This window comes from Scyliorhinus canicula, chromosome 3, assembly GCF_902713615.1.
Source record: "Scyliorhinus canicula chromosome 3, sScyCan1.1, whole genome shotgun sequence".
Lineage (NCBI taxonomy): Eukaryota > Metazoa > Chordata > Chondrichthyes > Carcharhiniformes > Scyliorhinidae > Scyliorhinus > Scyliorhinus canicula.
The window spans coordinates 64,646,770-64,673,687 of NC_052148.1; the positions used below are offsets into that span (position 1 = coordinate 64,646,770).

General features: G+C 48.3%; 1 protein-coding gene across 4 annotated transcripts in view; it reads right to left on the reverse strand.

Annotated features, from left to right (window-relative positions):
- dnai1.2 (dynein, axonemal, intermediate chain 1, paralog 2) overlaps positions 1–26,918 on the reverse strand; it is a 313,232-nt gene that overhangs the window by 142,746 nt on the left and 143,568 nt on the right. For all 4 annotated transcript variants that reach the window (XM_038790653.1, XM_038790652.1, XM_038790651.1 and 1 more), the window contains one exon: positions 3,726–3,815. In XM_038790653.1, the coding sequence (XP_038646581.1) occupies positions 3,726–3,815 (90 nt within the window). The remainder of the gene's footprint in view (positions 1–3,725; positions 3,816–26,918) is intronic.

Sequence of the window (26,918 nt, forward strand, 5' to 3'; positions counted from 1 at the left end):
ACCGCAATGGGTAACCCCTGTCACCCAGCAACCAGCCCCTCAGCCGGCGGGGGTGTCTCTCGAAAATAGCGGGAATGAACGAATGAGCGAGTATGAAGGCATCATGCATGCTGCCAGGGTATTGGGCACACGTGCATAATCTTCATGCGATGGTCGTAGACCACCTGAATGTTCATAGAATAATTGCCCTTTCTGTTCAGGAAAACGACCCTGTCGTCCGAGGGTGGACGCATGCTGACGTGCACCCCATCAATCACCCCCTGGACCATCGGCATCCCGGCCATGGAGGCAAATCTCGTTGCCCGGTCAGCCTGGTGTGCATGGTCCTCTGGAAAATTAATGTCATACAGGGCGTCGGTGACAGCACAGATGCACCGGTGCACCGATGCCTGCGAGATACCAGAGAGGTCCCCACTCGGCGACTGGAAGGACCCCGTTGCGAAGAAATTAAGGGCAACCGTCACCTTGACAGCCACCGGTATAGCACGTCCTCCCCCCGTTCCATGTGGTGCCAGGTGTGCTACGAGATGGCATATATGTACCATGGTCTCCCGACTGAATCGGAGTCTCTTCCTGCATGGCGCATCCGGATGCCCCTGGAACGACATGCGGTCCCGATACACCCGAGGTCGCATGAGGCGCCTCCGGCGCACTGGCATCACCACCTGCTCTTGCTCCTCCCCCTGAGCCCCATCACGATCCGATTCAGCGTCCTCCTCATGCCCGACGATGTGGTGGTCATTGTCACCCTCCGCCTCCTCATGCATCTGTCGGGCGGGAAAGCCTGCGGCTTGGCACGGGTCCTCTGCAGCCAGTCCCTCTGGTGCAGCCACCACTGCAGCAGCTGCTCTGAGCCACCTTCGTCGGCGGCGAATAATGGCTACCTGCATGCCAGCTGCTCCCGCCACGGCGGTAAACATTGCTGGATGGTGCGCGAACATGACGACCTACACGAATGGGGGGGGGGGGGCGGTTGGGCGAGAGAGACGACAACAACATGTTCAACGATGGTGCTTTGACACCTCAACAGCCAGGGCCAAGGAGATACATGGGTGCCCCGGTTGCCCTGTACCGCTGCAGACACACATGCAACCTTCGCCCTGCCCACAGTCTCCGTCCACCGCGCACTTAACCCCGTCCCTCCTCATTGAAGCGCTGTGGTGGTATGATTAGCATAGCTGCCTGCCATTGGTGCAGAACACCGGCTTACCATTGGCCCTGGTCAGTCATGTGCCTCTCGACCGGTTGGTTGAGACCAGTCATGTGACGGCTCCCCGATTGGTTAAGAGGCTGAGTTAACCCCGCCTCCAGGGCGTGGTATAAATACCCAGTACTCCCGGCGGTCGTCCTTCTACTGTAATCGACCGCAGGGCTTAACATCTAGTATATTAAAGCCATACTTTTGTTCAGCAACTCGTCTCGCGTTCAATTGATGGTACATCAGGCGCCACTTGCCTCGGCCCATCAGCGTGACCTGCACTTGAAATGAAATGAAATGAAATTTCATTGGAAGGGTGTCTTCGCCACCGTCCTGCCACAGAAGGCCGGCTGGCATGTCACTCCCGCGGGTAACCGTGCCCCCCCCCCCCCAACAGCACGGTGGCATCATTTCCTCCACCCACCTCCTTCTACCTCCATCCCCTCATCCTTCCTCCACCCCCTCCTCCTACCTCCACCCGTCCTCCTACCTCCACTTCCTCCTCCTACCTCCACCCTCTCCTCCTACCTCCACCTCTTCCTCCAACCCCCACCCCACCCCGGGCATTGCAGCATCCTCCTCCAAACCCCTCCCCCCGGCCACTGTGGCATTCTACTCCAAGGGCCCTCCCACCTCCCACCCCACCCCCAGCACCGGCCGTGGACGCCACCTCCTGCTGCCGACGGTGAGGCCGGCCACTCACCTCCTTCCTCCACATCGTCAGCCAGCACGACTGGTTGATGAATTTATTTACCAGGTGTGAACGGCGACGGCGTGACCTGGGCCCATGCCGTCGGGACTTCGGCCCATCCGGGCCGCTGAATAGCGGGGGTCCAGAGAATCGCCGTACTTGGTACCTCGGGCGATTCTCTGGCAGGCACGGCGCCGACCTCGATGACACCATTCTCGCCGTCTGGGAGAATTGCGGAACAGCGTCGGACCGGCACAGCGGGAAAAAATGGCGCGCACGGCAATTCTCCCATACTGCGCAGCATGGGAGAATCGCGTCCCTGACCCTTTTTTCCAGTTTTCTCTTGCTTTGACAGAGCGTCATCCAGGCTTGAAACGTTAGCTCCCTTTTCTCTCCACAGATGCTGTCAGACCCACTGAGATTGTCCAGTATTTTCTGTTTTTGTTTCAGATTCCTGCATCCTCAGTAATTTATTTGCTTTTGTAACAGAGTAACGGTCAATGGATAATTGACGGAGGAAGGTTTGTAGTGGAGTTCAGTGCCAGGGTCCTAAGTTCGATTCCTGGGTTGGGTCACTGTCTATGCGGAGTCTACATGCTGTCCCCTGTGTCTGCATGGGTTTCCTCCGGTTTCCTCCCACAAGTCTGGAAAGATGTGCTGTTAGGTACATTCTGAATTCTCCCTCCGTGTATTCGAACTGGTGCCAGAATGTGGCAACTAGGGACATTTTACAGTAACATCATTGCAGTGTGATGTAAGCCTACTTGTGGCAATAAAGATTATTAAAATTAGCATTGGGAGCCTTGCCTATCCTGATATATAGAACATAGAACATAGAACAGTACAGCACAGAACAGGCCCTTCGGCCCTCAATGTTGTGCCGAACAATGATCACCCCACTTAAACCCACATAACCCGTATCCCAACAATCCCCCCATTAACCTTACACTACGGGCAATTTAGCATGGCCAATCCACCTAACCCGCACATCTTTGGACTGTGGGAGGAAACCGGAGCACCCGGAGGAAACCCACGCACACACGGGGAGGACGTGCAGACTCCACACAGACAGTGACCCAGCCGGGAATCGAACCTGGGACCCTGGAGCTGTGAAGCATTGATGCTAACCACCATGCTACCGTGAGGCCCCAATATATATTAATGGTCTGGATCATGGAATTGTTGTAAACTGAGGAGTACAGTGTAAAACTTGGACATGTTAGATGGGGAAAAACTATTCCCATTCGTTAAAAAGGATTGAGGAAGAGAGCACGGGTTTAAATAGATTTGAAAAAGAATCAATGCAATGTGGAAAAAAAACTTCACACAGTGAGTGGTTCGGGTGTGGAATGCACTGCCTGAAAGTGTGGTGGAGGTGGGGTCAATTGAGGCATTCAAGAGGGTGTGATTGCTTCTATTCAAATAATGTGCAGGGTTATGGAGAAAAGGCAGGAGAATGGCACTTCGCCAGAATGCTCATTCAGAGAGCTGGGGCAGACATTAAGCCTAATGGCCTCCTCTGCACTGGAACAATTCTGTGATAGTCAGGTACAACATGCCTTTGGAAATTCTTTGATGATCTCATTTCCAAATGAAAGATTGTTTTGCTCTGAAAAGTTTCCAATTACCACCCTCTCACTGACATTTGGCTGGCTGGCCTGTAGTTTATACTTCCTTATCAAGTCTAGCAATATGCAATGAGTTAATAACCCTTGCCAATTTCCAATTTACCCTGACTCCGATTATGTGAAACTGGCAACAAATAATCAGGTTGCCTCCTCGGCTATCAAGCTTGTTAACATAAGCATCACTAAAAAAAAGTAGGAAAATACTTACCTTAATTAAAGCCCAACAAACAACTCGTCCATCTGATGAGACGGAAAAGAAGTTGACATTATTGTCCATGTCGTCTTTTTGCCACTTCACCTATAAAAAGTAAACACTAAATTATTCAGAATCGAAAGCAGTTATGCAAAACATTTATTTCATTATACAAGGCTTTGCTTATCACTTAATAGTAATAATCAGCCAGGGCTCTTGCTATCCTCTGTAGCAGGGAGTCTTTTTTGTTTTGTTTGTGCATTGAATGACAGGGCAGTTTATATCCAAAGCAATGACAACTATCTAATGAAACTGTTCATCTAATGAAACTATTCTGAGATCAGTTAATATATTAAATTCTAGTGGAAAAAATTCAAGAGGTAATCAGTGGGCAAAACTCTAGCAAATGAAGTTTAATATGGCGAAGTGTGAGGTTATCCAGTTTAGATTATTAAGACAAATCGGGGCGGGATTCTCCATCCCGCCGCATTAAATTTCTGGTGCGGCGCGCCCTCTGGATTTCCATCTCGCCAGCCAGCCAATGGGGTTTCATTTGATTTGATTTTTTAGCACATGTACCGAAGTACAGTGCGGCCAAGGGAATATATACAGTACGTACATAGTAGACAAAAAATGAATAATCAACATGGTACATCAACAAACAGTGATTGGACTTCCGGTTGCGGCTATGACCAGCTAAGTCGCACGTTTGGCTGTTCCTGCGAGGAAGGTGTTTTCGGGCCGATTGGAGGGCCCCTAACGGCGCTGGAACGACGATGCCCGGTGGGGGAAGGTTCCCAGAGGAGAACCCTGCAAAATCTATGGTCATCACCCGAAGTGGGGCAGAAAAAAAAGCGGCAGCAGCTCCCCGAAAAAAGCGGGGGAAGAAATCCAAAATGGCGGCCGGCGGCGCACCCGAGGACTGGAGGAAATGGGCGGAGGAGCAGCAGGCCGTTCTCCTGCGCTTCTTCACGGAGCTGAAAGTGGAGCTGCTGGAGTCGATGAACGCGACGACCACCAGGCTGATGGGAGCCCAGGCGACCCAAGAGGCGTCAATTCGGGAGCTGCAGCAGGAGATGGCTGTGAGGGAGGAGGAGGCCACGGTCCTCGTGGGAAAGGTGGAGGTGCACGAGGCACTCCACCTGAAATGGCAAAACCGACTGGAGGAGATGGATACCCGCATGAGGCGGAAAAACCTGAGGATCCTGGGCCTGGCAGAAGGGCTGGAGGGGTCGGACCTCCCGAGGTATGTGGCAGAAATGCTGGGCTCACTGATGGGGGCAGGGGCCGTCCCTTCGCCCCTGGAACTGGAGGAGGCCTACAGAGTAATGGCCAGGAAGCCAAGAGCAAACGAACCCCCGAGGGCGGTGCTGGTCCGGTTCCAGCGATTCAGTGACCGGGAGAGGGTGCTGAGGTGGGCCAAGAGAGAGAGGAGCAGCAAATGGGAGAACTCGACGGTGAGGATCTACCAGGACTGGAGTGCGGAGGTGGCAAAGCGGCGGGCCCGGTTCAACCGGACGAAGGCGGTGCTGCATGCCAAGAGAATCAGATTCGGGATGCTGCAGCCAGCGCGCTTGTGGGTGACCTATAAGGACCAGCACCACTATTTCGAGTCCCCGGAGGAGGCGTGGGCCTTTGTCCAGGAAGAAAAGCTGGACTCGAACTAGAACCAGGGGATGCTTGGCGGTCGTTGCCGCTCTGGTACTTTAAGCTGGACACGTGGCTTTCTTTTGGTTGGATTTTCACTTGGCTGTATTTTTGGACCCCTTTTTTTTTCTCTCTACCAGTTTTTTTTTTTCTTTTTTCTGTTATTTATAATGTTATGTTGGGGGGGCGGGGTGGGGGGGGGGAGTGCTGGGGGTATGTGTTTCTTGTGGGGTTTTGTTTTTTTTTATCGGTGTGGGATCGGGGACGGGGGTGGAACTGAAGATGGAGGGGTGGGGAGTGGCAGGGCGAAAGCGTGGGCTTTCCTCTGGTTTCCCGCGCGCGGGGCAGAGGAGGGAGGAGGGTGGGTGGAAGGGGCGTGGTCAGCAATGGCTCCCTTTCCCGCGCTGGAGCGGGGTCAAGGAGGGGTGGTAAGGGGGGGGGGATGTCCCCCATGCCGGGAGGAGTCGGATTGTGGCAGGGGCAGCCGGGTCAGCGTAAACCAGCTGACTTACGGAAGTACTATGGAGGGTGCATCGCGGCTAGGAAGGGTCATAGCCTGGGGGGGGAGGGGGGTGGGGGGGGGGGGGAGGGGGAGGGAGGAAGGGGGGGGGGCTACCGGGTTGCTGCTGAAAAGGCCAGGGAGGAGAAGTTGAGGACCGGAGGGGTGGGGGGAGGGCGCCATCGCCATGGGGAGCGGGTCAGAAGGGGAGGGCTGACTCGGGGCGAGCAGGTGACAGGATATGGCTAGTCGGCAGGGGAGAGGGGCGGGCTGCCCTTCGACCCGGCTGATCACTTGGAATGTGAGGGGGCTGAATGGGCCGGTCAAGAGAACGAGAGTAATCTCGCATTTGAAGGGACTGAAGGCGGATGTAGCAATGCTACAAGAGACCCATTTGAAGGTGGCGGACCAGGTCCGCCTGAGAAGGGGGTGGGTGGGACAGGTGTTCCACTCAGGACTGGACGCAAAGAACCGGGGGGTGGCGATCCTGGTAGGGAAGAGGGTGTCGTTCGTGGCGGCGGAGGTGGTGGCGGATAAAGAGGGTAGATATGTCATGGTGAAGGGTAGGCTACAGGGGGAGAAAGTGGTGATGGTTAATGTGTATGCACCGAATTGGGACGACGCTGGCTTCATGAGGCGCCTACTGGGCCTCATTCCGGACCTGGAGGCAGGGGGCCTGATCATGGGGGGGGACTTCAACACAGTGCTGGACCCTGTGCTGGACAGATCGAGTTCAAGGACGAATAGGAGGCCGGCAGCGGCAGAAGTGTTAAAGGGGTTTATGGAGCAGATGGGAGGGGTAGATCCCTGGAGGTTTGGGAGGCCGAGGGCGAGGGAGTATTCCTTTTTCTCCCATGTCCACAGAGTCTATTCTAGAATTGACTTTTTTGTATTGAGCAGGGGACTGATCCCGAAAGTACGGGAAGTGGAGTACTCGGCCATAGCGGTCTCAAACCATGCGCCACACTGGGTAGATTTGGAAATGGGGGAGGCGCGGGACCAGCGTCCGCTGTGGCGCCTGGATGTGGGGTTGCTGGCGGATGAGGAGGTGTGTAAGAGGGTCCGGAAGAGCATTGAAAGATATCTGGCCACTAATGACACGGGGGAGGTGCAGGTGGGGATGGTCTGGGAGGCCCTGAAGGCGGTGATCCGGGGGGAGCTGATCTCCATACGGGCACATAGGGAAAGGAGGGAGAGACAGGAGAGGGAGAGGCTGGTGGGGGAGCTTTTGGACGTGGATAGGAGATATGCGGAGGCACCAGAGGAGGGGCTGTTGGGGGAACGGCGCAGTTTGCAGGCTAAGTTCGACCTGTTGACCACCAGAAAGGCAGAAACACAGTGGAGAAGGGCGCAGGGCGCGATTTATGAATATGGGGAGAAGGCGAGTAGGATGTTGGCGCATCAGCTCCGCAAGCGGGATGCGGCTAGAGAAATTGGGGGAGTGAGGGAGAGGGGTGGGAACGTAGTGCAGAAGGGGCCAGAAGTAAATGGGGTCTTCAGAGACTTCTATAAGGAGCTGTATCGGTCAGAGCCGCCGACGAGGGGAGGGGGGATGGAGGGCTTCTTGAACAAATTGAGGTTCCCCAAGGTCCAAGAGGAGCTGGTAGAGGGGCTGGGGGCGCCGATAGGGTTAGAGGAGCTAGTCAAGGGGATTGGACATATGCAGACGGGGAAGGCGCCGGGGCCAGACGCGTTCCCGGTGGAATTTTACAAAAAATATGCGGATCTGGTGGGCCCTGTGCTGGTACGAGCCTTCAACGAGGCATGGGAGGGGGGGGGTCTGCCCCCGACAATGTCGCAGGCACTGATCTCTCTGATCTTGAAGCGGGACAAGGACCCCGTGCAGTGTGGGTCATATAGGCCTATCTCGCTCCTGAATGTGGACGCCAAGTTGCTGGCAAAGATCCTGGCTACCTGGATAGAGGATTGTGTGCCAGGGGTGATACACGAGGACCAGACGGGCTTTGTGAAAGGGCGGCAGCTTAATACGAACGTGCGGAGACTGCTAAACGTCATCATGATGCCGGCAGTGGAGGGCGAGGCGGAGATAGTGGTGGCATTGGACGCGGAGAAAGCATGTGATAGGGTGGAGTGGAAGTACCTGTGGGAGACGCTGGAACGGTTTGGGTTTGGGGAGGGATTTATTAAATGGGTGAAGCTGCTCTATTCGGCCCCGACGGCAAGTGTAGTGACGAATGGTAGGAGATCGGAGTATTTTGGGCTCCACCGGGGGACCAGACAGGGGTGCCCCTTGTCCCCCCTGCTCTTCGCACTGGCAATTGAACCGTTGGCGATGGCACTGAGGGGCTCAGGGGGGTGGAGAGGGCTGACAAGGGGCGGGGAGGAGCACCGGGTATCGCTATACGCGGACGACCTGCTGCTATACGTGGCAGACCCAGAAAGGGGAATGCCGGAGGTGATGGAACTGCTAGCAGAATTTGGGGACTTTTCGGGGTACAAGCTAAACTTGGGCAAGAGTGAGGTATTTGTGATACACCCAGGGGACCAGGAAGAGGGAATCGGGAGACTCCCGTTTAAGAGAGCAGGAAAGAGTTTTAGATATTTAGGGGTGCAGGTGGCAAGGAACTGGGGGACTCTCCACAAGCTGAACTTCTCCAGGCTGGTGGAACAGATGGAGGAGGAATTTAAAAGATGGGACATGGTGCCGCTGTCGCTGGCGGGCAGAGTGCAGTCTGTTAAAATGACGGTCCTCCCGAGGTTTTTGTTTCTATTTCAGTGCTTGCCCATCTTCCTCCCTAGGGCCTTCTTCAAAAAGGTGACGAGTAGCATCATGAGCTACGTGTGGACGCACGGCACCCCAAGGGTGAGGAGGGTCTTCTTGGAGCGGAGTAGGGATAGTGGAGGGCTGGCATTACCCAATCTTTCGGGGTATTACTGGGCGGCAAATGTATCGATGGTGCGCAAGTGGATGATGGAACGGGAGGGGGCAGCTTAGAAACGAATGGAGAGGGCGTCCTGTGGCAACATAAGCCTGGGGGCCCTAGTAACGGCGCCATGGCCGCTCCCTCCCACGAGGTACACCACGAGCCCGGTGGTGGCGGCCACCCTCAAGATCTGGGGGCAGTGGAGGCGACACAGGGGGGAAGTGGGAGGTCTGATGGAGGCACCGTTCAGAGGGAACCATAGATTCATCCCGGGGAACATGGACGGGGGATTTCAGGGCTGGCACAGGGTGGGCATCAGGCAGCTGAAGGATCTGTTTGTAGATGGGAGGTTTGCGAGCCTGAGAGAGCTGGAGGAGAAATTCGGGCTCCCCCCGGGAAACATGTTTAGACATTTGCAGGTGAAGACATTTGCTAGACGCCAGGTGGAAGGGTTTCCCTTGCTCCCCAGTAGGGGGGCGAGTGATAGGGTGCTCTCGGGGGTCTGGGTCAGAGGGGGGAGGATATCGGACATCTACAAAGTAATGCAGGAGGCGGAGGAGGCATCAGTAGAGGAGCTGAAAGCCAAGTGGGAGGGGGAGCTGGGAGAACAGATAGAGGATGGGACATGGGCTGATGCCCTGGAGAGGGTTAATTCTTCCTCCTCGTGTGCGAGGCTTAGCCTCATTCAATTTAAGGTGCTACATAGAGCCCATATGACGGGGACAAGGATGAGTCGGTTCTTTGGGGGTGAGGACAGATGTGTCAGGTGTTCGGGAAGTCCAGCGAACCATGTCCATATGTTTTGGGCATGTCCGGCACTGGAGGAGTTCTGGAAGGGGGTGGCAAGGACGGTGTCGAGGGTGGTGGGATCCAGGGTCAAACCAGGATGGGGACTAGCGATCTTTGGGGTTGGGGTGGAGCCGGGGGTACAGGAGGCGAGAGAGGCCGGAGTACTGGCCTTTGCGTCCCTAGTTGCTCGAAGAAGGATACTAATACAGTGGAAGGACGCGAGGCCTCCAAGCGTGGAAACTTGGATTAATGACATGGCAAGCTTTATTCAGTTGGAAAGGGTCAAATCCGCCCTGAGAGGGTCGGTATAAGGGTTCTTCAGGCGGTGGCAGCCTTTCCTCGACTTTTTGGCTCAGAGATAGGGTACAGAGGTCGCAGCAGCAGCAACCCGGAGGGGAGGGGAGGGGGAGGAGGGGGGGGTGGCAACAACGGGTGTGGGGGGTTATTTATGGTTGAAATGCGGGCAAATTTGCTCGCAGTTCATGTTTGATGTTGATTGTTGCTTTGTTTTTGGGGGAGGGGGGAGGGGGGGAGGGACAACGCGCGCGCGAGTTCGGGCGGGGGGGGATATTTGTTAAGAGGAAATATTTTGTAATATTTTATAGTTAGTTGGGGTAAATATCTTCATGTAAAAAATTCTTTCAATAAAAATTATTTAAAAAAAAAAGTGATTGCTTACAGTGTGGAACAAGGGGCCAAACAAAGCAAATACATGAGAAAGAGCAATATAGAGGGTCGTGAATAGTGTTCTTACAGGGAACAGATAAGTCCGAGGGAGAGTTGTTGAGGAGTCTAGAAGGTGTGGGGAAGAAGCTATTGCTATGTCTGGATGTGCGGGTTTTCAGACTTCTGCCTAATGGAAGGGTCTGGAAGAAGACAAAGCCTGGGTGGGAGGGGTCTCTAATAATGCTGTCTGCCTCCCTGAGGCAGCGGGAGGTGTAGACAGAATCAATGTGAGGGTGGCAAGCTTGTGTGATGCATTGGGTTGAGTTCACCACATTCTTCAGTTTCTTACGATCTTGGGTCGAGCAGTTGCCATACCAAGCTGTGATGCAGCCGGATAGGATGTTCTCTATGGTATATCTATAGATGTTTCTGAGAGTCGATGCAGACATGCCGAATTTCTTTAGCTTCTGTAGGAAGTAGAGACGTTGTTGGGCTTTCCTGACTGTTGCATCAATGTAAGTGGACCAGGACAGACTGTTGGTGATGGTGACCCTCAGGAACTTAAAGCTATCAACCATATCCACTTCAGAGCCATTGATGCAGGTGGTGGGGGGTGGTGGTGTTCCTTCGACTCTCCGACATTTAGAGAGAGGTTGTTTTTGGTTCACCATGCAACCAAGTGATCTATCTCCCAATCTCCCATTGTTGGCAGGCCCATGCCGTCAGGAAATCCCCGGGCTGCCGGCGCAATGGAGAATCCCAACAGCGGAGAATCCAGCCCCAGAGTGTTTACATAATGGTGAGGGACGGAGGCTGGAGTTTTCCGGTCCTGCCCACAGTGAATGTAATGGCGGGCAGGATGAGAAAATATCGCGGGAGTGAGAAAGTCACTTCCCACTGGTGTGAAAACAGGGTGCGATCAAGCATTGCCGACTTCAATGGCAAAGCGTATTTCCTGCTGCGTCATGTTGAGAATTCCATTTGAGAATTTGGGGCTGGTTTAACACAGTGGGCTAAAACAGCTGGCTTGTAATGCAGAACAATGGCAGCAGTGTGGGTTCAATTCCTGTACCGGCCTCCCTGAACAGGCGCCGGAATGTGGCGACTAGGGGCCAGTAACTTAATTGAAGCCTACTTGGACAATAGGCAATTATTATTATTAGACTATCATTATCTTGCTGAAATCATTTTCCTGTACAGGATCAAAAGGCCATGTTCACATCTAATTAGACCGGCGTGATTCATGGTTGGGTTTAAGCAACGTTCACAAGGCGAACTGAGCTTCACTTGCAACTTTGAGGAATGGTTGCCTACTTTATATTACGCTGCCCTTGAGACTCCTCTGAATCTGTTCCAGGCTGTGCAGGCAACAGCACATCAATTTCGGGGGAATTTCATAAACAAGGCAATACACATCTAACAAGCAGAATGGTTGGGTTGGGGGAGAGAGACTATTGAAAGGGCTGAAGGACAAACATTTGCCTGGGGGAGTGGTGGGCAGTACAAAGACGCAGGGCTGGAAGTGGGGGGAGGACCTGGGAAGGGTGAACTCCGACACATGATGTCAGGGAGGAGAAGAGAGGTCCTTGTGTCCTGATTGGCATAGAACATAGAACATAGAATTTACAGTGCAGAAGGAGGCCATTCGGCCCATCGAGTCTGCACCGGCTCCCGGAAAGAGCCCCCTACCCAAGGTTAACACCTCCACCCTATCCCCATAACCCAGCAACCCCACCCAACACTAAGGGCAATTTTGGACACTAAGGGGAATTTATCATGGCCAATCCACCTAACCTGCACATTTTTGGACTGTGGGAGGAAACCGGAGCACCCGGAGGAAACCCACGCACACATGGGGAGGATGTGCAGACTCCGCACAGACAATGAACCAAGCCGGAATCGAACCTGGGACCCTGGAGCTGTGAAGCGATTGTGCTATCCACAATGCTACCGTGCATGGAGCCGAGCCATAGATGCATAGAAGATAGGAGGAGGAGGCGGCCTTTTGGCTCTTCGAGCCTGTTCCGCCATTCATCACGATCATTGCTGATCATCCAACTCAATAGCCTAATCCTGCTTTCTTCCCATAGCTTTTGATCCCATTCTCCCCAAGTGCTACATCCAGCCGCCTCTTGAATGTATTCAAATTTCAGTTTACACAGCTGAGCTTGCAAAGTCTGTCTTTGCCCAGTCCAGGGAGAGACAGGGCATGTCAGTCCAGTGTCAATCCGTGCCCAGCATGGTATGCCCAGGGTGTGGTTATCACTTCAAGGACACAGTACTAGAACACAGCCACAGTCAGGAGAGGTATCAGCAGCCTATAGATCAGGAACAGGGGGGCAGGGGATGTAGGGTCAGGAATTTCACGGTCTCATAGTGGGGGAGGGAGGGCCAGGGGGAGTTCTCAATGTTACAGTACTGTAAGCCTCAAGATGGGGAGGGGTACGGTCAACTTGGGACAACATCCACCTCAAACAACTCATGGGGTAACACAGGGATATCAACCACACCTAGTATAGAATCAGGGATTAGGAGGAAAGATTTAGGGTGGGATTTTCTGGCCCTTTTTCTGCCGTCAGATCTTCTGGTCCCGCTGAAGTAACCCCGCATGGCGGATTTATTGATATCAGGGCAGAAGTGCCATCCAAAATAGTGTAGACTACAGCAGGATGGCGAGCCATCTCCACCGCCAGAAAATACGTTGGGGGGGGGGGGGGGGGAAATTCCAGCCTTTAGATTATTGGAGGGAGAGAAATCTAAACTCCTCCAGGATAATCGGAGGGTTTTGCACAGTAACCCAGGGAGGGTCAAAGCTCGTTTGGTAGTAAAATCTGAGAACCACCTGTAACTTGTAGGTATGTCGCACTAGAAAATTAAACTAAGAAGCAATGCTGCTTGGGACGTTTATAAGGATTCCTTGCAGGAGTGGAATACTGCACTGGAAGTCGATTTAAAGGGACACCCGTCTGTATTTGTGTTTCAAAATGAAGAGGAATGCACAGCTGAGGAATGTTAGCATTTCAACTATAGAGGCAATCTTAAATCTTAAGGAGCATTCATGTGATTATGAATCCCAATTAGTTCCAATCATTGATTTGCTTGCAATAATCACTTGTCTCAATCATGCTAATTCCCCAGTCTGGTGGGCGACTGAACAGCAGACCCCGTCAATTAATTTCATCCTTGTGGTGGTATGGATATGAGCACTGCCATTGGTGCAGAGCACTAGCTTCCCATTGGCTCTGGCTGGTCATTAGCCTCTCGTCCGATTGGTTGGGACTAGTCATGTGACTGCTCTCCAATTGGTCGAGAGGCAAGTAGGCCCCGCCTCCAAGGCAGGGTATAAGTACCCAGAGTTCCCAGCGGTCGGCCACTCTCTGTAGTCGACCACCGGGCTAACAACTAGCTGATTAAAGCCACAGTTCGGATCCTAAATGTGTCTTGAGTCGAATTGATGGTACATCAATCCTCTCACTGAACATTAGTCCAAAGGTATCTTTAGTGTGGGGAATCTAGCGTGGGGAATAGATGCTGGGTATCCAAGTATCTCGTCAAAGCAACATCACTGCAGTATTTCTGGGTAAGTGTGGAAGAGCAGAGGGAGGATACTGTGACACTGTGTCCTGCCCAGGTTTACAGTGGCAAATATGAGCCTAGACCCGAATCAAGGCCTTGAACCCACATTGACAAAATAGTCAGAGACAGAAAGGGGACCTTTGGAAGCTGATGCTCACTCATTTTTTTTTTGCAACTATCTTACAGAAAGGAGAACTTGAAGAAGGTACATTTAATGTTGCCTGCATCATCGCTGCAGGCAGGAGCAAAAGGCATAGTAGAGTGCTATGGCAGCGCCAGCCTTACCACAAGAAGGAGCTTAATGCTGAGCAAAGGGCAGCAGGGTGTCATCCGGACCTGGAACACTGTGCACTGGTAACTCTCAAGAATGAGGCGGAATAGTGGACGCATGTCTTTTCTCCGGATGAACTACAGTGAGTGTCGCTGACGCTTGCGCATGTCCAGGGTCTGGTGGCTCATTCTGCCACATTCTTCAGGGGTATATCCATTGTCAGTAGCTGTCAAAGTCACGGCTGCTCTTAACTTCTACATGAGTGACTTATTCCAGGGTTCCACTGGGGACCTCTGCAGAATCTCTCAAATGTCCACTCTCAAGTGCATATTGGAGGTAACAGACACCGTTCTGCCAACATCCACAAATATGTGCACTTTGACAGAGCTCAAGCTAGCAAGGCAACCAGATCTTCACTGCTCTCTCGGGATTCTCATAGGTGCAGGGTGCCATTAATTGCACTCATATGATTATAAGAGATCCCTGGCAACAAGCAGTGCAATACATCAACAGGAAATGGTTTCACTCCCTTAACTTACAGTTGGTCTGCGACCACAAGAAACAAAGCATGCAGCTTTGCACCAGATACCCAGGAAACTGCCGCGACTCCTACATCTTGAGTAGATCACAAATCCCAGACGTCTTCGAGGGACTACTGCGAGCTGCTCGCAGAAAAATACTTTTCACTGTACCTCGGTACACGTGACAATAAACAAATCCAATCCAATCCAGTCCAACATCCAGGTTTGGCTCCTCAGTGACAAGGGGTATCCGCAAATGATGTAGCTGATGATACAAATGCGGCGGCAACAAACTCTATCTGAGTGAAAGTACAATGATGCTAATTTTGTTCCATGAACATTGGTAGCGCAGACCATTGGCAACTTCAAGATATAATTCCAGTGTCTTGACTTATTTAGCAGGCACTCCAGTCCACTATCCAGAGAATCTCATGCATCATCGGAGCTTGCTGCATCCTTCATAACCTGGCACTGCCAGACAAATGCAGTGATAATGGAGCTGCAGGTCTGATCCAATGAGGTGACAGAGTTTTATTTACACAAACAATATGTACACTACCTGATAGATCCCTACCGGGTTCCTATTCTGATCGGTGCCTTATTAGCCAACCTTTTATACATCGGCTAATTGAGACCCCAACCCTAGCGGGGGAACTTGTACTCCACAAGCATTCCCACCCCGTAGGTCGTGTGCAGGATATTACACAAATCACTGTGCCACCATGCTGCCCCAAATATCGAACATCGAAAGATTTAAAGAAGTACATGATGTTCTGCTTTGTGGTATTATTGCTTCCTCAACCAATACCACCAAAACCAGAATAACAAATGATTAATGTACTTCATTCATGTTCATAGAATGTTGATGTTGTTACAATTTCTGCAGAGACTGATAGCAGTTTAAAGAGAAATTCAAACTTCCAGTTATTAACTGAAATGATGGATCATCAAGATTTACCCCGTCTTTGTTACATAACTCAATTTTTAAAAAGTAAACATTCACTCTTCTTGGAACCAAACCAAAATATTTTGCTGTTCCTAAGGGCTTTACTTCTGTTCTTTTTCTTTCCCAATACTTCCGCAGCAAGAACTTTCCTGGAGACTTTCCCTGCAGTTTTAGATCAGCAAATACTCCGGCTTTGTTTCAGCTGCTCACATACTTTGTCTTGGTAAGAAGTCTTACAACACCAGATTAAAGTCCAACAGGTTTGTTTCAAACACTAGCTTTTGGAGCACTGCTCCTTCCTCAGGTGAATGATGAGGTACTTCTTCATTCACCTAAGGAAGGAGCAGTGCTCCGAAAGCTAGTGTTTGAAACAAACCTGTTGGACTTTAATCTGGTGTTGTAAGACTTCTTACTGTGCTCACCCCAGTTCAACGCCGGCATCTCCACATCATACTTTGTCTTAACACTGAGTGCAAGCTCCCAACTGCATTCCATGTGGTCGAGGGGGGTGGGGGAGTCTGGTATGGCTAATGGTGGGGGCGGATCCCATGGTAGGGGGGGGGGGTTCGGGGTGTAAGGTTGGTAATATCCTGGGGGTTGATTAGTTGGAGAGTCGAGAGTGTCGGGGGTATCCTGCAAGAGGCTCAATCTTGAGTGTTCAAAATAGCTACGTTGAAGTTAGAAGTGATTTTATTCCTTCCAATTCTTTCTGAGTAACTATCGGTGAAAAACAGGCAGAACCAGTCAAAGATAGCAATTTAAAACGTTTTGCTGAATGCAGCACATGTTCCCAATGCAGCACAAATTTCCAGGGGAAGTTGGCCCTTCTGGATAATTGCCTTACCTGGAACTACTGAGAAGGATTCCCTAGCACATCTTTGGGTACTCCCTAAATATGATTCTGGAAAATGCAGCGAGCCATTCAAAAGAGCATTGACTTCGGCAGGAGTTAAAAATCCTGCTGGCGGAAAGTTCTACCATTGTCTGAAATTTGTTATTGTTAAAATACATTAGTCACTCATTAACTCTTCCGAAATGATTCTGATCCCTTATCTCCCTTATCGCTGTTACCTAGCCAAATTTATGAGCAAATCTTTATATTTACTATAAATTCAGGTTCTTTTGGAGATCTATCCTTATGTTTAGTGGTATTCGTCATTCCAGAACATGGATTCCACGTCCCGTTAATCCATGTTCACCGTCTATGCCATCAGCAACTTTTGAGTTAATGTTCTCTATACACAAGAACAAATTATCTACAAAGAACAACAAGAGTGGGCCAATTCAAAGCCTTCTCAAGTCCAAATGATACACATTTAACCTAGTGCATTCTTTCAAACAATATTTTATCTATGTAAGCAAGAGTAAAACTCTCCACTGGCTAGAGTCATACCTACAACAAAAAAAGATTATTGTGGATGTTGGTGGCCAATCATCTGAGGCCCAAGACATTGCTGCACGAGTTCCTCAGGGTTGTGTCCTCGGCCCAATCACCTTCAGCTACTTCATCCATAAAGGTGTTTGTTGATAGTGGGCAGTGTTCATTTCCATTCACAACTCCTCAAATAACGAAGTAGTTCATTTCTGCATGTAACAAGACCTGCACAACATTTAGGCTTCAGCTGATAAGTGGCAAGTATCATTCACATCACACAAGTTCCAGGCAATGTCCAGTTCCAACAAGAGAAAACCAAACTATCTCCCCCATGACAATCAAAAGCATTACCATCACTGAATCTTCCACCATCAACATCTTGGAGATCACTTAGCAAAGCTGTTCCAGTACAGCTATAACACTGGCAACTACCCGGCAATGTGGAAACTTTCACAGGTATGTCCTGTACATAAAAAGCAGGACAAATCCAACCTGACCAATTACGGCCCTATCAGTCTACTCTCAGCCATCAGTAAAGTGATGGAAGGGGTCAGCAACAGTGGTACCAAGCAGCATTTACGTAGCAATAACTTGCTCACTGACCCTACTGACCCTCAGTTTGGGTTCCGCCAGGGTCACTCAGCTCCTGACCTCACAATAGTAATAATCTTTATTATTGTCACAAGTAGGCTTACATTAACACTGCAATGAAGTTACTGTGAAAAATCCCCTAGTCGCCACATTCCGACACCTGTTCGGGTACATTGAGGGAGAATTCAGAATGTCCAAATTACCTAACAGCACGTCTTTCGGGACTTGTGGGAGGAAACCGGAGCACCTGGAGGAAACCCATGTGGACACAGGGAGAACATGCAGACTCCACACAAATAGTGATTTAAGCCGGTAATCGAATCTGGGACCTTGGCGCTGTGAAGCAATAGTGCTCACCACTGTGCTACCAAACCGCCCACATACAGCCTTGGTTCAAACATGGACGAAAGGGCTGACCTCCAGAGGTGAGCTGAGAGTGAGTGCCCTAGACATCAAGGCAGCATTTAATTGTGTATGGTATCAAGGAGCCCTAGCAAAACTGGAGTCAATAGGAATCAGAAGGAAAACTCTCCACTGGTTGGAGTCATACCTAGCACCAAGGAAGATGGTTGTGGTGGTTGGGGATCAATCCTCAGTTCCGGGACATTACTCAGGGTAGTGGTGCAGGTCCAACCGTCTTCAGCTGCTTCATCAATGACCTTCCTTCCAACATAAGGTCAGGAGTACAGATGTTCACTGATGATTGCACAAAGTTCAGCATCATTCGCGACACCTCAGAAACTGATGCAGTCCACATGCAAATGCAGTAAGACATGGACAATATTCAGACTTGGGCTGACAAGTGGCAAGTAACATTCACGCCACACCATTGCCAGGCAATGACCAATGCCAATAAGAGAGAATTAAACAATCGCCCCTTGGCATTCAATGGCATTACCATCACTGAATCCCCCATGATCAGCATACTGGGGGTTACCATTGACCATAAACTGGACGAACCATATAAATACTGTGACCACAAGAGCAGGTCAGAGGCGAGGAATGCTCGGTGAGCAACTCACGTCCTGACTACCCAAAGCCTGTTCACCATCTAAAAGGCATAAATCAGGAGTGTAATGGAATACACATTTGCCTGGATGACTGCAGCTTCAACAACACTCAAGAAGCTCACACCATCCAGGACAAAGCAGCCCACTTGATTGATACCCCTTCCATAAGCATTCACTCCCTCCACTACTGATGCACAGTAACAGCAGTTTGTACCATCGACTGCATTGCAGGAACTCACCAAGGCTCCTTAGGCAGCACATTCCAAACCCACAACCACTACCATCCAAAAGGACAAGGGCAGCAGATACATGGGAACACCACCACCGTGAGGTTCCCCTCAAAGGCTTGGAAATATATCACCATTTCTTCACTGTCGCTGGGTCAAAATCCTGGAACTCCTTCCCTATTAGCACAGTAAGTGTACCTGCATTACATGGACTGCAGTGGGTCAAGAAGGCAGCTCACTACCACTTTCTCAAGGGCCATTTGGGATGGGCAACAAATGCTGGTCTAGCCAGCAAAGCCCACATCCCATAAGAAATAAATGTTAAAAAAATTCACTATAAACTGAACGGTACCAGCCATATAAATACTTCAGCTACAAAATCAGAGGATCTCATCTCCGAACTCCCTGAAGCCTGCTCATCATCTATAATCAGGAATGTGATGGAATATTTTTCATTCCTCTGGATGAGTGCATCTCCAACAACAGTTAAGAAGCTGATCATCATCCAGGGCAAAGCAGTCCACTTAATTTTCATCCCCTTCACCAACTTGAACATTCACTCCTTCCACCACTAGCACCCAGAGGCAGTAGTGTGTATCATCTACATACAAGATGCACTGCAGTGAGTCGCCAAAGGTCCTCAAACAGCACATTCAATCCAAGATCTCCAACAACCAGAAGAACAAAACCAGAAGACACACAGGAAGACCAACACCTGCAAATTCCTCTTCAAGTTGCATTCTATACTGAGCTGGAAATATATCACCAGTCCTTTGCTGTCGCAGGGTCAAAATGCTGCAACTGCCTTCGAACAATACTGTGAGCATTGGACTGCAGTGATGGACTGCAGTAGTTCAAGAAGACGACTCATCACTACTTTCTCAAGGGTAACCGGGATAGGCGATAAACACTGGCCTTGCCAGCATCGCCCAAATCCCATGAATGTTTTTTTGGAATGCCTGAAATCTTTACTCCAGGCTCTTCTAAAATACCTTCTCAAGTGCCTACTGAAAAATAATATACATCACCCCATTACCCGCGTTGGCAGGTACATCTTCAAAAAGATTATTAAATTTATCAAATAAGACTGCAAATGTCAGCTGTCCTTGATTAACCCATGAGTTTCTAAATGATTATTAATTTTACCTCGAAGTATGCGCTAACTCTGAGCTGGATTTGATTGAAAGTTACCTCAGTGATAAATCAGTATCTAATTCCCAACAGCATCTGGTCTTCCAATTTGCAGTTTAATTCAGATCATGATTATGAATGCATTGAAACATTTTGCTAGCTGCTATCCTTGTAATTTAAACAGAAGGGAAAAATATATTCTCTATATTAGTACAGTTATAGTCTTTCCTGAGTTGTGGGCTTTATTCTGTCCCAACATTCTGCCTAATTACTTCAATTCAAACATTCACCATGTCACCTATCACGATGACTGATAGTAAAGTTATGTTGCTGACATATCTCAGTGGGGGTCAGAAAAGCAAGAACAAAAAAATAAAACATTTGTTTTGCAAACTTTGACAGGCTATTATTTGGTGATATTTAAAAAGTGAATGGTTAAAATGCATGAAGCAACTTTGAAAAGCACTCCTGTGTAAACAAACTATTTCAAACAATGATAACCCTGAAACTGAAACAGAAAAGCCAGTTGGAGTAAAAAGAGGCACAGCTTTGTAATTTCACTGAACAGATAAATAGAAGATGGATTTTGATGGAAATTAATTAGATTATTGTATTATATAGCCTATCTGATAATCAATATCCTCAATAACAACATAAATGGCAGGCAATTATGCTCTCCAAAATTAGAGTCCAATCACCTCCCCCTGACATTGCACATTCATCGGTACTACTTCACAGTAATCGGTACTACTTCACAGGTAATCCCTTCACAGCAACATTTGGGGATCACAGTTGACCAGGAACTTAACTGGACCAGCCATATGACTGTGGTGGCTGAAAGAATAGATCAGGGTTGGATAGTCTGTGGCAAATGAATAACCTCCTTGACTCCCCAAAGCCTTTCCACCACCTATGAAGCACAAGGCAATGTAAACTTCTACTTCCCTGAATGAGTGAATCTACAACACTCAGAAGATTCACACCATCCAGGACAAAACTGTCTGCTTGATTTTTCTCCATCCACCACCATAACATTCATTCCCTCCCCAACAATACACAGTGGGTGTTTTGTTTACCATCTACAAGATACACCTGCAGTAAGACTTCTTTGACAGTTCATCCCAATCTCACAGCCTCTACTGCCTAGAAGGGCAAAGGCAGCAGGTTCTAGGGAATACTGCCACCTTCAAATTCTCCTTCAAATCACACACCATTGTGACTTGGAAATATACCACCATTCCTTCATCATCACTGAGTTGAAATCATGGAACTCCTACTCAACAGTGCTGTGGCATCACTCACACCACATTGACTGCAATGGTGCAGTTCATCATTGTGGTGTTATTTGTGTTGCTTATTTAGGATGGTTGGTGTAGAGTTCCACAAAGACCACAGTATAGCTTTTACTTTAACAAGCTATGATTTTGTTTACACAACTAAACTGGGATTCGACACTTCATCCTTAAGAATACAGGATTGATCAATAACATCTAACTACACTCATCTACTGCTAATCTCACTACTGATATAAACTAGAATCTAACATTCTTACACTAACTGCTCCTTATGACCTTCACTAGCTATCTCCTGCATACACTCCTCCCCTAAGGCCTAGCATCACTGCCTTATATAGTTCTATCTGCAGCTCCCTCTAGTAGCTACTCTCGACATGACATTAACCCTTGTAATGCTGATAGTTATGATAATACTACAATCATGACCTTCTCAAGGGCAATCAAGAATGGCAATAAATGCTGGTCTTTGCAGTGGTGCGTTCATTTCATGAACAAATAGTAAACAGATCAATTTAACTCAATGGCCCCGTTAATTTTTCAAATTCACTTGCTTAAGACTCAGAAAATTTTCTTGTTACACCTTAAAGTAGAAATGAAAATGTCACCCTGAAATATAATTGATTGACTCGCAGAATATGATAAGTATTTTTATCTATATGTAAGGCATGGTGCAAAATCGTGGTTTTAAATGTAACACATCTATTTTGTTAAACATGAGACAATGCTTTGTAATTGACATGCGCTGGAGAGATGAATTAAAATGGATAAAATCTTGAAACACCAGTTGCAAAGGTCAGAGAGAGAGAGGAGAGAGAGAGAGAAAAGGGGAAGAGACAGGCCGAGCCATTCGGTTCGAATTTATTCTTAGATTCGATTCGAATCAGCTCATTGGTCCATGGGAATCGGAAGACGCTGGAAAACCGAAGAATAAGAACAACCACAAGCTATCAAAACAGAAGAAAAATTATTAAATAAAGCTCCTGAAGTCTGATCAACTAAAAGAGACTTTTAAATACGGAGTAATTTGTTAAGATTTTGTAAAAGCAAATAAAAATTAATGTGTTTTAAATTTAAACCTGAAATAGTGGTTTATTTTAAATTTAAGCCTGAAATAGTGGTTTACCCAAAGACTCACCTATACATCCTCAACAGATCCAGACCCCTAAAGGACATTGAGTAGTAAGTGAGTTAGAATTCTTCCTTGTAGATTTTGGATCCTATTATAACTTGAAATAGTTTGAAATAGATTAGTTCCCATCTGGGGCGGGATTCTCCGATCCCCCGCTGGGTCGGAGAATCGCCGGGGGGGTGGCGTGAATTCCGCCCCTGCCAAATTCTCCGGCATCGGAGATTCAGCGGGAGTGGGAATCGTGCCGCATGGTTGGCGGCCGCTCTTGGCGGCCACCCCGGCGATTTTCCGACCCGCGATGGGCCGAAGTCCCGCTGGTTTTTTGCCAGTCCCGCCGGCGTAGATTAGACTAAGGTCCTTACCGGCAGGACCTGGCGTCGGGGGAGGGTTCCGGGGTCCTGGGGGGGGGGGGGGGGGGGGGGGCATGGCGGTGATCTGGCCCCAGGAGGTGCCCCCATTGAGGCCTGGCCCACGATCAGGGCCCACCGATCCACGGGCTGGCCTGTGCCGTGGGGGCACTCTTTTCCAATGCGTTGGCCGTGTCAGCCTCCACGATGGCCGACGCATAGATGAACCACCCCCTGCGCAAGCATGGGGATGATGTCAGCAGCAGCTGACGCTCCCGCGCATGCGTGGACTCACGCCGGCCGGCGGAGACCCTTCGGCCCTGCTGGCGTGGTGCCAATGGCCTTCCACATCAGCCGGCAGGGCGCAAACCACTCCGGCGCCGGCCTAGCCCCTGAAGGTGCAGAAGATTCCGGACCTTTGGTGCGGACCGACGCCGGAGTGGTTTACGCCACTCTGTCCCACCGGGGCCCCTTGCCCCGCCGGGTACAGGAGAATCCCGCCCCGGTATCAGCAAGGGAGTCTAAGGGATAGAAGACCTCAGAGTGGCCAACTAGTTATGAAGTTATAGGATATAATAATTCAGCAAGGATTAATATCATTAGTCTTAACGTAAATTGACCATAAAAACACATGGCACCCAACGTGGGGCCTCGAATATAGAAGTTTCGAGCCAATATGTGGTTTGTATAGTCAAACCCTACCCGTCGTGTTATGCTTAATAGTGATTGCTATTTTAATCTTACTAAGGAACCTAGAAAATTGGGGACACCCTTTCTCACTAGACAAAGTCACCTTCCTACCCTTAACTGATTTAAATCTGAAATATTGGTTTATTAAAACAGCTCAGAGTACTTCAGTACCCTGGGGGTAATCCAGAAAGGAGAATCCAGCCTTAATCTCAGCGCTGCAGCAGGAAAGGACGAATTGGGAGCAGATAAAAATAGAAAATTTAAAATCTCGAAATAATGATCACCATGGTAGTTCTGTTCCCCTGGAATAAGTGGGAGAGCGATGGTGAAATACAAGGATTGTGCAAAACCTTGAAACAAGAAGGATTAAGTTGGATCAGGGAAACTGCACCTGATGGATCAGTCAGTTTCTTTGTCAGGGTACCCAGAAAAACCCAAAATTGAGATCCAATAGGTTCAATGAAGGCATTATGTAAACGTGCGGATGAAGTCCAAGCAAACAAAATGATAGAAGGAGGAGGTTTAACAGGCCTCAATTCTGTGATGTATGTAAATGATCCAAAAAATAAACCAGTTAGACAAGAACAGAAAAGGAGATGGTGGCAGAGGAGATCTGAAAGTTCCGGAGAGGGTAGTTCTAGAACCTCCAAGAAATAGATGTTGAATGAAAAATTATAGGGACTCTCTCCACCTAATCCAAATTGTTAATTATGATTTTGCAGATGGAGCAAATACTCGGAAGATGGATAAGTGGAAGAAAATTGGCACCGGCAAGGATTGGAATACGCCTAAAAATAAGGAAGCTTAGGGTCCAGAATGCAAGTAGACTGGATTGCTTAAAATGGGGGGCGAAAATGTTAATGGGGGTTACAGTAATTAGTTTGGGAATATTAGTATGGCTAATCACTGTAGGAAAATCAAGTGAAGTAATGGGATATGGAAAAATAGACACCAGATTGAATCACATAGAACATGTATTTACATAGATCACATAATAATGTAATAAAAATAATAAACAAATGTTTAAACATAACGGAAGAAATCATTAATTTCCAAGACATCCAAGAGATAGGGTTTAACAGCAGTATGTTAGAATCAAGAAAAAGTGCCAGTAACAACATGTTCAGCAAAATGTGGGGAGCGCTTACAAGCAGCCTGGGATACATACTAAACCTATCAAACAGATTAAGGATTTTTAGACAATATTTGGGAAAAACTAATGGTACTCAATGGGACCCTGAGAAAGGGCAGGTTAAGATAAGAAATACGATACTGAACAAAACCACAAGTATAGAATGAAACAAAATAGGTGGAAAAAATGCCAGAAACCACCAATGAAAGGAGGTTTATGTGAATTAAAAACTAATCTCACAGGGTGGAAAATTAGTGATGTATGGGTAAATGAAGGAAGTATCGAACTAACTAAAGTAAAGACAGGAAAAGAACAGGTATGGGTAAAGGAAATAATGAACAGATTAGAAGGCCAGAACAAAGTCACTATAACCAGGAATCTAACGTTAATAGATAGAGGGATATAGAACATAGAACATAGAACAGTACAGCACAGAACAGGCCCTTCGGCCCTCAATGTTGTGCCGAGCCATGATCACCCTACTCAAACCCACGTATCCACCCTATACCCGCAACCCAACAACCCCCACCTTAACCTTACTTTTTAGGACACTACGGGCAATTTAGCATGGCCAATCCACCTAACCCGCACATCTTTGGACTGTGGGAGGAAACCGGAGCACCCGGAGGAAACCCACGCACACAGGGGGAGGACGTGCAGACTCCACACAGACAGTGACCTAGCCGGGAATCGAACCTGGGACCCTGGAGCTGTGAAGCATTTATGCTAACCACCATGCTACCCCGCTGCCCTAAATGTTATGATATGTTATGAAGTAATACGCCGAGAGGAAGTCACAACCCAAATTTGTTTAAATAATCTTAATTCAAATAATAATAATAAAGTTGGTAAGATATCAGATACTCAGATGAAGACATGGTGGACCGATTTAAAGGAGAGGTGGTGGAACGGGTTACCTTGCATTGTCTGTGCTCCCATGTTAATGAGAGGTCCGGTGTGGCTGATCATAAGACCAGAGGATAAGAACAAGGTAAAAATAGCACTGAACACTTCCTTTCCATGGTTACATTATAGAGAGGAATGGGGGTTAGCTATAGATTGGGGACAAAAAACTTCTGGACAAACAGTGAATATAGAAGGAACCATTGGCATCCGAGGAAAAAACTAAAAGTAGGTAAATTAGGGATATATAATAGTGAAGGATGGAAAGTGGACATGGATAAGATTAAGAAGTTAGAAAGAGGGATGATGGGGAAAATAATGGAATTATGGCATGGTAGACAAAAGAAAGATGTTACTAACGGATGGAAGAGTTTGGCCACCCATTCAGAAGATGCTGAAGGAGAATGAATATTAGGTCCGTGTAAAGAACGATGTGTCAGTACTAGTCTCTAAAAGGGCAATGACTTGCAATGCCTCTGAAAGGAGATACAACTGTACTGAGCAGTTACATGAAGAAAGAATGGAAAAGTATCTCGTGAGACAAAGAGTAGCAGGAGGATTTAGTCAACTGGAGGCTTATGAAGGAAGTTCAGACACAGCCTATGAGTTTGTTGGATTTACTGAAGGAGAGCTGATTAAAATACTGGAAAAACCAACAACATGGACACCTGAACATACATTAGTATTGGCAAAATGGCTCGGTGACTTCTTTATCAAAAATTCGTTAAAAATAGCGACACCATTAAGAGGGAGACTATTAAGAGTGAGATATCACTAGAACAGAGAAATTGAAATTGCATCAAGGGCAGTTAACACAGGGCATAGGGCTGTTGTTCCAATCCCTTGGGTGAAAACCAAGAAAGGATATAAATTTTTAGCAAAATTTAGTAAATGGAGAGAACCTACAAAGGAGATTGAATTTATACAATGTCAATGGGGGAATATGATGGGGATGAAAGACAGTAATAAGGAAAGAACCACTGTGTTAAAAAAAAAACACCCTGAAACAGGGCCAAGTCTGATGAAACAGTAAACAACCAGATATTGGTCAAGCAAAAAGGAAGGTGGGTTAGCCACTTGGTATTTGAATAGAGCCGTAGGGACAGGAATAATGTGTCAGGTAGATGACAATGAAATGTTAATGGAAGGGTGGGATGATTTCAAGAAATGGGAATGGTGCAAGGGTGGAAATTGGAACCAGACAAGCCCAGATAACACAATTAACACTTATATATCTGGAATAGAGCACCTCCCAAATTACCCCAGCTGGAGTCATTTAGAAAACAATTTAATAGATGACGGCAGAAAAATTAAAGAAACAGTTAAAAAAAAGCAATCAAAATTGCGATAAGTCCATTTCAATTGTTTTGGAACATTTTAACCTGGATTCTAAAAAACTGGTATTTGTTTGTATCAATGGCAGGAGGAACAATAATTGTTATATTACTCTGGAAATTGGGAGTTTTTAAATTATGTCGAGTCTTATGTTGCGGATGTTGCAAAAATGTCGCTCGGCAGAAAGAAAGAAAAATGATAAAACTGGCTACGTATCTCAGAAAATTGAATGACAAGGCCGGA